Raw genomic sequence first — 12,901 nt, 5'->3', positions numbered from 1 at the left:
GCCCCAATATCAGCACTAAATAAAAACAAACATATACATGCCACCTGCGGAGCACCCTAAAGCTCAAGGGGCTGTTTTCACTATGAAAAGGAGTCTGGTGCTCTTTCCTGGAAAAAGATGGTTAACAGTCCACTCACTCTCCCCTACCCAGCCATGCATCTACCCTATGAAAAGTTCCCCTTTGAAATGCAAAGTAGTTCTGGGAGGTTTGGGGGCACAATTTAATGTCGGGTAGAGCTCAGGAATTGTCATGGGTAATCTTAGGACAGATCTTCACACACACACACACACACACACTCACACTCACACACATACACACACACACAGTGGCAAGCCCACAGGGGAAGTTGTGGCCCAGAGTCCTCTGTATGTACAGTTAAGGTCACAAACTGTAGCAATAACTACATCTCAGACCAAATCTCATCTGTCTTTATAAACTCTGTGATCTCAGAGAGATAAGTTACTTATGCCTCAATTTCCTACAGAATCTACAGAATGGAGCCACTACTGGTGATTCTATAGGACTAAAGGATTAAATAAGATCACTTGTATTAAAGGGAACGCTTAAAGAATATTGCCTTTATTCATATTTTAAACATATTTTTTTTTACATTTTCTTTTTTTTTGTTTTGTTTTGTTTTTTGGGTCCGGTTGTGGGGCCTGAACTCTGGACCTGGGCACTGTCCCTTAGCTCTTCAGCTCAAGGTGAGTGCTCTACCACTTGAGCCACAGTGCCACTTCCAGCTTTTTTTCTTTTTGCTTATGTGGTGCTGGGGAATCAAACCCAGGGCTTCATGCATGCAAGACAAACACTCTACCACTGAGCCACCTTCCCAGCCCCATTTTTTTACACTTTCAACTGACACTCATTTATATTTTGCTAGATTGGGCACCAGTGGCTCACACCTATAATCCTAGCTACTCAGGAGGCTGAGATCAGAGGATAGTGGTTCAAAGTCAGCCTGGGCAGGAAAATACCTGAGACTCTTAGGTAAGAGTATAATAGACTTTTCCAGAAAACCACACAGACATTCAGGTGCAAAGAACAAAGAAAAGGTTTATTGCTGGTAAAGGGACTGGCAAGATCTCTTCTCACAAAAGAGGAGTGAGAGGAAGTGCCAGCATTGTCTGAAGCGATCTATACAACCTACTGAGGCTAGGAGGGGCTAGAAGGGGCTTGGAGGCCGAGACCCTGGTATGGATGCCAGGACCAAGGGCTTCATTATGGCAGACTAGGGTATATGGCTGCTGCCCAAGTAGTAGATAAGGGGTCCTGCAGCTAAAGGTCACTCTAAGGGGCTCTTGCTACCTTAAGTGGAGGTAGCTGCCCCAAAGAAGTGCCACTTCAAGGAAAAAGAGGGGAGGATTGGAGGCTGATTATTTACTGCTTTTACTAAATGGGCCTAGTGTTGCCTAGGAAAGGAGCATGCTAAGCTGTGGAAAGGGGAAGGAACACGCTAAGCCAGAGGAAGGGAGTTTATTGGGCTTACGCTCTTATCTCTAATTGAGCTCCAGAAAGCCGGAAGTGGTTCTGTGGTTCAAAGTGGCAGAGCGCATAGCCTTGAGCAAAAGAGCCCAGGCCCTGAGCTCTGGCCAAATGAATTAATTAAGGTAATTAAGTTAAAATAAAAATCTAGGGGCCTTGTTCCTTGTTTCCAGAGATCAGGACAAAATAATGACCGTCCCTAGGATGCCACTCCATGCTGTGCCCCCCCCCCCCGCCACTGCCAGCAGTTAGAGCTGTAGTAGATACTCACCCAGGTGAAGCCCAGGCAGTTGATGGCATCCGCCAGCATATCCCCCAGCAGGGATGGCCAAGAGGTAAGCGCTGGGTAGTAGGCATGCATGTGAGGACTCTGCCAATGAACCACCTGGGGGCAGAACATGCATACAATTGGCAACGGTGGCCAGGTGTTCAGGTTCCTCTACTCCTTGGTAAGGGGAAGCCACTCTAGAGATGGCCCAACACTTATTTTTTTTCTTTTTGCCAGTCCTGGGGCTTGAATGTACAGCCTGGGTGCTGTTCCTAAGCTTCTCTGGGCTCAAGGCTAGCACTCTACCCCTGGAGCCACAGCACCACTTTTTTGAATCTGTTTTGAATAGTTTATGAGAGAGAAGAGTCTCACAAGGATTGTTCTGCCCCGGCTGGCTTTAAATGAGATCCCTCAGATCTCAGCCTCCCGAGTAGCTAGGATGACAGGCATGAGCCACCCTCACCCGGCCCAACACTTTTCTTTTTGTTGGTCATGGGACTTGAACTCAGGGCCTGGATGCTGTCTCTGAGGTTTTTTTTTTGCTCAAGGCTAGCAGTCTACCACTTTGAGCTACACAGTGCCACTTCTGGTTTTCTGGTGACTCATTGGAGATAAGAGTCTTACAGATTTTCCTGCCTGGGCTGGCTTTGAACTGCAATCTTCAGATCTCAGCCTCCTGAGTAGATAGGATGGCAGGCATAAGCCAACAGTGCCTGGCGGCCCAACACTTTTAAGATAGATGAATGAGCGTGGTGATGGTGGCTCACACCTGTCATCCTACCTGCTCAGGAGGCTGAGATCTGAGGATCATGGTTTGAAGCCAACCCAGACAGGAGAGTCCAAAGGATAGCAACTAGACCCTGAGTTCAAGCCCTAGTACCAGCGTGCATGCATGCATGCATGCATGCACACACACACACACATGCACACACACAAAGGAGTCTTTCTATTCTTAAGAGTAGGAGGCAGCAGGCTGGGGGAAAAAAAGAAGCCACCCAGTTTCCAGTGATCCACTGGCCAAAAATGAGAGCCCAAAGGGAACTAAGGTAAACAAAATGAAGCACTCAGCAGCATAACAGGAGCGATGATAGTGCTAAAAGGCCAGGGTAGGGGTTGTGATGATGCTGGGAAACCATAGGACAAACTGCTAGACAAACTCACAAAGCCCCTAAGAACAGGAGGTAGTTTGTGAGCAGCTGATTCTATTCTGAGTGGTGGACCTAGTGTCTACATTTTTTTTTTTTTTTTTTTTTTTTTTTTTTGCTGACAACCAGATATTTAGCTTCTGTATTCGACTTCTGTATGTTGCTTGGCTTACAAAACATAGCAGAGTTGGAAAGATTCCATTAGCATGGCACCCCCTTTCCCCATTTGGGGGTATAAAAAGCCCCTGCTTGTTGCAATCTGGGGTCCCCAGATTGCATGGGCCATTTGGAAATGTGTGGCTTGGGAATCTGGGGATCTTTGTGAACAAGAGCATATGTAAGTGAACAGGTTCAAGATAGAAACTCAGCATGCTGTAACAAAAAAGAAAAAAATGGAGAAGGTAAGGTTTAAAACTTCAAAACTGCTATAAAATTTGGACATTACCAAAAATTGTAGAGAATTGCTGCATTGTTTTAAAGAAAATTTTTGGTTAAAAAAGGTTTTTTTTTAAGGATTTTTAATTTAAAAACTAGAAAATCTGGTATTTTTATGAATAAGGCTGTTTATACTGTAATTAAGTAATCTGGCTTAATAAAAAGGCATTGGAAACTTGAAACTTATTTCCTTCTACTGCTAAAATTTGGGGCTAACGTGTTAATAATTTGGTTATAAAGGTTTGTTCATCACTGTTAAAGACATTGCCCATTCTGCCTATTTGGAACTGCTTTGGATTTTATCTCAGTTAGAGATCAAGAGGTAAGAACAGGAAAAAAAAAAAAACCCACAAAAACCCTGTGCATCTATTTTCAGGGATAAGGAGTGATCTGGCAAAAGGTGCAGCTCAGCCAGCCCACACATGGTGGTACAGGCCCTGTGGGGAATCCACGCACAATGGTAAAGGGTAAGCTCACACAAAGACAGTTCATCTAACCCTGGAGAGTCAGACGGGGATATACCCATTTTGTAGGATGGGTAAATGGAGGCCTATCTTCATCCTGTCTCTTTTCTCTTTGCAGATGGACACTGAAAACCTGATGATAGAAATGTAAATGATGTAATTGGTATTTTTAACAAGGCCCCTTGGGATGGATTAAAATTAAAAAGCTTAAAGGAGGGTTAAAGATTTAAAAAAGTTTATCTGGGGCTGGGAAGATGGTAGAGTGGTAGAGTGGTAGAGTGCTTGCTTTGCATGCATAAGGCCCTGGGTTCGATTCCTCAGCACCACATAAAGCAGAAAAGGCCAGAAGTGGCGCTGTGGCTCAAGTGGTAGAGCACAAGCCTTGAGCTGAAGAGCTGAGGGGCAGTGCCCAGGCCCAGAGTTCAGGCCCAAGACCGACAAAAAAAAAAAAAAAAGTTTATTTGTATAATGTGATTTGATTCTAATGCTATTTTGCAATGGAATATATTCTTTCCTGAAAAAGGCATAAAGGTGTTAACTCTGGATTTTTGGTACAGTGCTAGTGCCTGTAATTTTTGCATTAAAAATTGTCATTTGAGTTTAAAGGTTAAGAGTTAAACTCAGACTGCAAAAAATGGCTACTTTAAAACAAGTGGCCAAGAGGAAATGGGCTGTACTTAGTGCCCCATGTTTCAAAGTTTTGGTTGTGTTTTTTTTTTTTAATACAAATAAAAGTAGAAGCTAAAATGTAAAGTGTTAAAGCAAAAGTTAGTAAAAGTTTTGTTTTTTTTTTTAAATCAGGAATGAGTTTCTGGATATAAAATTTAAAGTAGAAAAATTAGGGCTACCAAAATGATTGTTTAATTGCTATCCCAGTTTTCTTTGCAGTTTTTCTTTTTTTTTTGTAATAATTGCAGAAAGGCCCACAGAAAAGAATGGGAAATTCTTAAAATTTGTCAGATGTAGCTTTGGCTCTTAATAAGTTCCATGTAAGACCATGCTTAAAAGACTACCTCCAGTGACTATCTTTGTTGCTTTTTTTTTTTTTTTTTTTTTTTGGTCCGGTCGTGGGGCCTGAACTCTGGGCCTGGGCACTGTCCCTCAGCTCTTCAGCTCAAGGCTAGCACTCTACCACTTGAGTCACAGCGCCACTTCCGGCTTTTTTCTTTTTGCTTATGTGGGGCTGAGGAATCAAACCCAGGGCCTCATGCATGCAAGGCAAGCGCTCTACCACTGAGTCACCTTCCCAGCCCCTCTTTGTTGCTTTTAATTGGAGTAAAGTGGCCTTTTGTAAGACTCACTGATCTGAAAACTGTGGTTCAAAGCCAGCCCAGGCAGAGAAAGGTCCCTGTGAGACTGTCCTCTCTAATTGGCCAGCAGAGTGCTGGAAAAGCAGGCAGAGTTGCTTTGATGCTACAAGTAGCAAAGTGCTAGCCTTGAGTTGGAGAGCCAAGGGACAGTGCACAGGCCCTGAGTTCAAGTCCAGTGACTGATCAACGGAAATGCTAAGAGGGCATTTATCCCAATGTGGAGGAGACACTCCTGAGAAAAAAGTGATTGAGCGTCCAGAGACAGTTAAAGCCACTTCTTGGATGGCAGAAGTGGTGTCAGATCCAAGAATCACTTGTGTGTTGGCCCTTCAAAAATCTATCAGAACCTCAGAGCAGGGAGGTGATAGGAAGATAGCTTGTAAGCATGCCTTTCTAATGCCCATGTTTGTCTACTTCATAACTGGGCAGGAACTTGCCATTCATCTGTGATAGTGGGTAATAAAAAGGCTAAAGTTGGGGCTGGGAAGGTGGCTCAGTAGTAGAGTGCTTGCCTTGCATGCATGAGGCCCTGGGTTCGATTCCTCAGCACCACATAAGCAAAAAGAAAAAAGCCAGAAGTGGTGCTGTGGCTCAAGTGGTAGAGCGCTAGCCTTGAGCTGAAGAGCTGAGGGACAGTGCCCAGGCCAAGTTCAGACTCCAGGACTGGACCCAAAAAAAATAAAAATAAAAATAAATAAAAAGCTAAAGTTATCAAATGGGGGAAGAGTTTAAAATCCCAACCCCCCTGTATCCTGCTCAAAGCCCTAATTGGCAGTGAATTTTAGACTGGCATCATCCACATAAATTCATTTGTTCAGGAAAGGAAAAGTTCTGTGGACCTGCGATTGTGTCCCTATTTAAATCTGTTTTAAGGCCTACACTGGTAACTTGGGCATTGTTAGGGTCACTAGAGATTAAGTTCCTCAGCCAGCCAGAAAAATGTTTTTGCAAACCAGAATGCTAAGCAAGCTATACTGTTGTAGGCCAAGAAAATGTCTGTGCAGTTAAATGTTGTATATAATTTCCAGTTTGGAGTAAAATCTGCTTGTAATGACATTTGATTCTTGCGATCTCTAAAATTATAGGTTCCTAGCTAGACAGGGTCATCACCCCTGAGTCAGCTTGAAGAAGTTACAGAAGATGGATCTTTGCTCATTAACCCCCTTTAAGATCAAGGGACCAGAGTCTTTTTTTTTTTAATGAAGCAGGATAAATTTTTTTTTAAGGCATGGAAAAGAGTGGCAACAAGTATACAAGTATAAAGACCTTGCCTGTGAGAGATGGCTACAGGTCAAGCCTTCTATGTCTACCTAAACATCCTAGTCTTATTTTAAAATATCTGGTTAATTGTTACCCTGGTAAATTGCCCAGGCCACTGCCTAGAACTGTCTTTAAAACCAGTGGGACCTGGGGGCTGGGAAGGTGGCTCAGTGGTAGAGCGCTTGCCTTACATGCCTGAGGCCCTGGGTTCGATTCCTCAGCACCACATAAGCAAAAAGAAAAAAGCCGGAAGTGGTGCTGTGGCTCAAGAGGTAGAGCGCTAGCCTTGAGCTGAAGAACTGAGGGACAGCGCTCAGGCCCAGAGTTCAGGCCCCACTACTGGATGCAAAAAAAAAAAAAAAAAAAAAAAAACCAGTGGGACCTCAGCCTGCCAAGCCTATATAATGTATTCTTACCAGTCTCTGTAGAAATTTGCAGCCCAGTACAAAGTGTGACAATCTGTTGAAGTCATTGAGAGACTCTGATGACAAACTGACAGTCATCTGAAGGGAAATCTACATTGTTATCCTAAACACCTCCACCATAGTGAAAGTGGACAGGACTCCTGCCTGGCTCCATCACCCATGACTGTTTCTGCTTCCTGGTGGAAGGTTGCTTTGGATCTGCTAAAACTAAGATTTGTGTGGGACATTCTCTCTACTCCCACAGCTGGACAGGTTCGAGGCTGCATGTCAAATGCTACCTACCAAACCAACCTTCTTACTTCTCTGAGTTAACTGGACCCCTGGCTCTATGGATTAAAGGTAAAAAATGGACCTAGTCTCCCTCACATCATGGAGGAACCAGAGCCACAAGACACAGGATATTGAGAGCAGGGACACCCCCAGTTGGCCTTGGTCACTTTGAGGCATGGACTAAACAAATAATGTCCTCAAGATAGTCATGGCCTTGGTTGGCTCCAGTATGGTAATAATCTGCTTCCTTCTGATGGGTTTAGGAGTAGCAGCCCCAGCAGACTGGCCCCTGTCTCAAGGATGTGAGTGAACTTGACATATCGTATCCTTTCTATCTCCTACCTTTTCTTGTGTTTCCTACAAGGCATCTTCCTACAATGGCTGTAAGTTCCTTGCTATTCTCTTTAAACGGTTGTGTTAAGTTTTGGTTAGTATTGCCTTCTTTTTTGGTCGGCCATGGGGCTTGAACTCTGAGCCTGGGAGCTGTCCCTCAGCTCTTCAGTTCAAGGCAAGCGCTCTACCACTTGAGCCACAGCGCCACTTCCAGTTTTCTGGTGGTTAATTGGAGATAAGTGTCTCAAGGTCTTTCCTGCCCAGGCTGGCTTTGAACCATGATCCTCAGATCTCAGCCTCCTGAGTAGCTAGGATTACAGTTGTGATCCACCAGTGCCCAGCTTGCCTATTCTTACCATGTGGTTATATTTGCTTTTTGACGGCACTTGTTAGTAATAAGACCCAGCCTTGCAGGATCTAACAAACTGCTCTGTTTCTGTAACCTGCTGGGTGGAATCACAGTTAATCACTTTGAGGTGGTTGTAAAGATAACCTAATGGGTTGGACAAATGTGTTGCTTCTGATTGTAATGCTTGTAGGAAAGGGAGGCACTCTTTATGTAATACTGAGTATGCTTCCCCAGGTGTTCCTTTACAGTAAAAACTTGAGGGATTGCTGCCCAGACAATAGAGAATAATGCAAGACTTAATATCCCTCCTGGTGACTGCAGAAATAGTGGGATCTGCTGTCATTAAAGCATCTGTGCTTTCATGAGGAATAAGCATTTAAAAATAAAAGTGAACAGGCAGGTGAATCTGGACCTCAGGCATATAGCAGTCTTAAACACCAGGTAGATGCACTGGCAAAAGTAGTATTACAAAACAGAATGGGGCTAGACCTTGTATTCATAAAGTAGGGAGAGCTCTATATGGCCCTAAATGAGAAATACTATCTCTATACAAACCATTCTGAAATGTTTTATAAAAGTTTAGCTTTAGTCAGGAGTAACTTTTTTAAAAAAAAGTGGAAATAGGCACTTCCAAACAGTAAAGGTGGGTGTCAATAGTATTTCTCATGGTCCCCCTGTGTATGACCCTGGTTTCAGTCATCACAGGACCACTAGTGCTTCTACTGCTTGCCTTTACTGTTGGGCCCTGTATCCTTAATGCTTTTGTAAGTTACATAAAAGGGAAACTAGAGACTAAAACTACAGACCCAAGACAGTCAGGATATATCCACCGGCTTCAGGAGGAGAAAAGGGAGGAAGGGTCCATGATTCGACTCTGTACTTGAAAACATAGGGGAATGAACTAAGGTATCATGAGGCACGTAGCAGCATTAAGAAGAGCCATGATAGTGCTAAAAAGCCAGGGCAGGGGTGACGATGATACTGGGAAGCCATGGCAAGAAACTGCCAGCCAAACTCACCAAAAAAAAAAAAAACCCTAAAAAGAAGAACTTAGAACAGGAGGTAGTTTGTGGGCAGCTGATTCTATGCTGAGTGGTATGCCTGGCACCTATTTATTTAATTATTTTTGCTGAGAACCAGCTATTTAGTTTCTGTATTCTGCTTCTGTATATCACTTGGCTCACAAAACAGAAGAGTTGGAAAGATTCCATTTGTGTGACACCCCCTTTCCCCCCACCCCGCCCATACTGGGATATTAAAAACCCCAGTTGGTTGCTATCTGGGGCTGCTTCTGAGTTCCCGATACCTAGGAGTAGTCCCAGCGGGTTATAATTGGCTATTGACAAATTTCCTTTTACTAATAAATTTCCTTATCCTCAAGGTTCGTTTTTTTGAGTGGGTGGTCTGTATCCTAGGATCTTTGTAGCACATTACAAAAGGGCCAACTGCAATTAGGCCAAGCCTGGGAGCTGACATGGAGATCAGCCACTTCATTTCCAGTATTTTAGAAACCTCAGAGAAGGGGCTTCACCCTATCAAGAGACAAGGATCTGTTCTTACCAGATAAAGCAGATGAGATAAACCAGCTGGGCCTTTATCAAAACAGACAGACCTTTCGGTCTAGAAATGAGCCTTCTTGGCCAGCATCCTCCCTAGCTCCCCCCTTCATCCCCCCTCACCCCACAACCTCTACCCCACCCCAGCAACTGAGCAACTGCTAGGATTCCCTTCATCAACTGAATCAGCTCCTTTCTGCCTCTCCTGACCGTTGCTGCCCAGTGTCCCTCCAGATTACAGTTAGCACTGTCAGATTACACTTGATGACATTTTCAAAAAGATGCTTGTGAAAGAGGCCCCATGTTCAAGGAGAAATGAATATTTGGTTTTTGTCCACTTGTGCCCTCATTTTTTCTGTCTTTCTCTCTTTTTTTTTCTGCCCTCATTTTGACATTTCTCTCATCCCTGCCTCTAGGCATCATTCTGCTACATCTTAAGTCTAAAGTTGTGGAAGTAGGAGATGAGGAACGCCTCTCATCAGCCTTAGGAAGACACACGAGTCAGGTGTGCAGCAGGGAGAGTTGGGGGAACAGCGTACGGATGCAGGGTGGTGCTGGAGCTCAATTTGGGGGTGCTCCGTCACTCCCCCACAGAGTTAACAGAAGTTGGGGAGTAAAAACCAAGCATTTGGGGACAATACTGGCCTCCTCCAAAATCCTGTACTAATTGTATGACTTTTGAGCAAGACAATTAAGTTCGCTGGGCCTCTGTTTCCTCATCTGTCAAACAAAGATCACGATGAAACACGAATGAGTATCGTTTAATTCCTATGCTGTGCAGTCGGAAGGAAACTGGGGTGCTGTTCCTCACCCATGGTGGCCCAGGAAGTCAGCCCAGCCCAGCATGGAAGATTCCAGCTGGAATCTCAGTGTCAGCCAGCTTCCACTGGTCCTTGGCCACGCCAACCACAGTTCAGGTTGCATCCCCCGCCCTCCCCCATCACCACGATTCCCATCAGCTCCAGCAAAATCCTTTCCTGTCCTTGAAATGCAACTCAGACACCAGACTACTCAGGAAAGAAGGACGCAGGTTTTCCTTCCAGAGAAAGGAGGGGCTGGGGGAATCCTCCTAACATGACTCCGTGTGCCTGGAGCGGGGAATGTGTGTATGCTCTACCTCCGTCTACCCCTCTCCAACACTGAGGAGGAGACTCTCTGGTTCTGCTTATCTCCAGCCTCCTTTCTCCAGCCTCCTTTCTCCAGCCTCACTCCACACTTGTCCTTTCCTCTCAAAACCCTATCTCCAGTCTTTGCCCAACTCCATTAGATGCCCACAGGTCTGTGGGTTACAGCCTTTGCTCCCCTGGCTTCCCACCCAACACTTCAGTCTAGCTGAAGCATTGTCAGGCTACCTCTGACCTCAGAAACTTACTTCCAGCCAAAGTTCTGCTCCTCCACCTACCCTGAGTTGGGGTTAGATATGGGGTGGGGGGGCGCGAATAAAGATGTGTTACTGAACTCAGGCTGAACTCAAAGACAGGCCTTGCTTCAGTAATACCACCCAACCCTGTGTACCCCTAAATCTAGAATCACCCCCTCAGCGATTGTATCTCACTCCAGGCATGATGATTCGTTCAATGTCCCCGAAGATACTGTCCCAGCTGTCAGGGTCCTCTGGAGCTCTGTCCGGCAGCTGAGTTCGCAGGTAGCCAGGCTGTACATCCGGGGTCACTCGCCTCTCTCGCACGCTGCTGAGGTACTGGCAGATGTAATCCACCATCTCCCTTCCTAGAAGACAGCAGAAACATCAGGGTCGTGTCTGCCGATTAGGCCTGGCCCACTCATGCCTGTCCATCTTGAATCAAGCTCAAGAGACTTAGTGAAGACACAGATGCACTTTCCTGGCTAGGAGGAGATCAGATCCCCCAGCACAACCTTGTCTCTTGTTGGCAGAATTTTTAAAAGATGGGGAAAGAAGAATGAAGGGGGCAAATGAAGGATAGAGAGAACGTGTGGGAGGAAGCAAGCACATGAACAAGAAAGGAAATGTCCAAAGAACAGAACTCGAATACCGAATTCTAATACCTAATTCTTCTCAGACCAAATTCTTCTTCCCATATGAACGGTCCTGCCTTTCCTCAGAAACAGAACAGCTATTAACTCACTACTTTTTGGTTCAACAGAAATTCAGTACCTCTTTTTATCCAAAAGTTGTTACACACACACATACACACACACACACACACACACAGAGTTGCTTTCCCTCTCTGTGTTTATGTATGCATGTGTTTCTGTCAATATCTGTAGCCTTAGTGTTTCCCCACACTCCCTGAAAAACAAAAACAAAAAAGCCTCACAGGTGCATACAATAAATCCACTTTTTTTTTTGTCAGTCCTGGGACTTGAACTCTGGGCCTGGGCACTGTCCCTCAGCTCTTCAGCTCAAACCAGCTCTACCAGTTGAGCCACAGCACTACTTGCAGTTTTCTGGTGGTTAACTGGAGATAAGTGTCTCAAGGACTTTCCTGCCTGGGCTGGCTTTGAACTATGGTCCTCAGATCTCAGGCTCCTGTGTAGCTAGGATTACAGGTGTGAGCCACCAGCACCCGGCAGTAAATCCACTTTTGCAACCCAGAACTCATTGTTGACTATGAGTTTTTGTAGGAACATGATTCATGCAATAGTTGGCAATGTGGGGGTTTGTTAACACATACAGATTGGCTCTGGAGAATAAAACTGATGGAAAAGCTAATTTATCTTCTGAGAAGTAAAAGCATTCCAGTTACCAGGTGAAAACACAAAGATGGCTTTTTCAAGGATTCTATTTTGAGAACACGAGGTCTGGAGTTCAAGGTATTTTTTTACTGTGAGCAGATCACGTTGACAGTATTCGAATGTCCCAGAGTTCTGTTCTACTCCTCACTGCAACATAGGAATTACTCTGCTGCCACCTTTTTCATGTGTAAGAGAAGTGGTCAGCAGTTGAGAATCAGGCAGTTGGACTTCATCTTAAAAGTGATCCCAAAATAATTTGCTTGAAGGAATGACATTTTCAAAGATCTTGGATGTGGGACTTTGGAGTTGTCAACAGTATTTCTACAACAGTGATCAAAGAAGCCCGAATATAAGATTTGTGGAAGGGGCACTAGGGATTGAACTCTGGACCTGGTGCTTTTGCCACTTGAGTTCTGGCTTTTGGTTAGTCAGTTGGACAGAGCAATCCTTAGATCTCAGCCTCCTGAGCAGTGCTGTGTGGCTTGAATTGTTTCTTTCAAAAAGGGCTATCCTAGATTTTGAGAGAAATCTTGGATTTCACTTTGATGGGCAATGAAGGAATCACAACACGTGAAAATTATTAAGTAAAAACTTATTGATTTCAAACATAAAAAGAAAAGAAGAGCTGGGGGCTTGGTTCAAGTGGTAGAGTTCTAGCCAAGGTCCTGAGTTCAAACCCCAGTAAAAACAGCTAACAAAGAAGGAATCTGATTTCTTCCCTCTGTATCTGCCCCTGCCAAAATCGTATGGACAGCACCAACTTCAAACAAAACTAGATTGCTGGGAGCCAGAGACACTCAAGCATTCTTTTCTTTCTGCTCTCCTCTAATCGCCTCTCCCCGCCCCCAAGATTGGGGCAGTGGGATTCCATGTGACATCTGGAAT

General features: G+C 44.7%; 1 protein-coding gene across 1 annotated transcript in view; it reads right to left on the bottom strand.

The window, feature by feature from the left end:
• The window catches only part of LOC138809046 (histidine decarboxylase), a 29,331-nt gene that overhangs the window by 15,804 nt on the left and 626 nt on the right, over positions 1 to 12,901 (bottom strand). The window contains exons 2-3 of the mRNA XM_069995460.1: positions 10,857 to 11,029; positions 1,758 to 1,871 (exon numbers count right to left, since the gene is read on the bottom strand). Coding sequence (XP_069851561.1) covers positions 1,758 to 1,871; positions 10,857 to 11,029 — 287 coding nt within the window. The remainder of the gene's footprint in view (positions 1 to 1,757; positions 1,872 to 10,856; positions 11,030 to 12,901) is intronic.

This window comes from Dipodomys merriami, unplaced genomic scaffold, assembly GCF_024711535.1.
Source record: "Dipodomys merriami isolate MVZ:Mamm:240054 unplaced genomic scaffold, mDipMer1.0.p SCAF_48, whole genome shotgun sequence".
In the NCBI taxonomy this organism is placed as follows: Eukaryota; Metazoa; Chordata; class Mammalia; order Rodentia; family Heteromyidae; genus Dipodomys; species Dipodomys merriami.
This window is presented reverse-complemented; position numbering and strand designations above follow the sequence as displayed.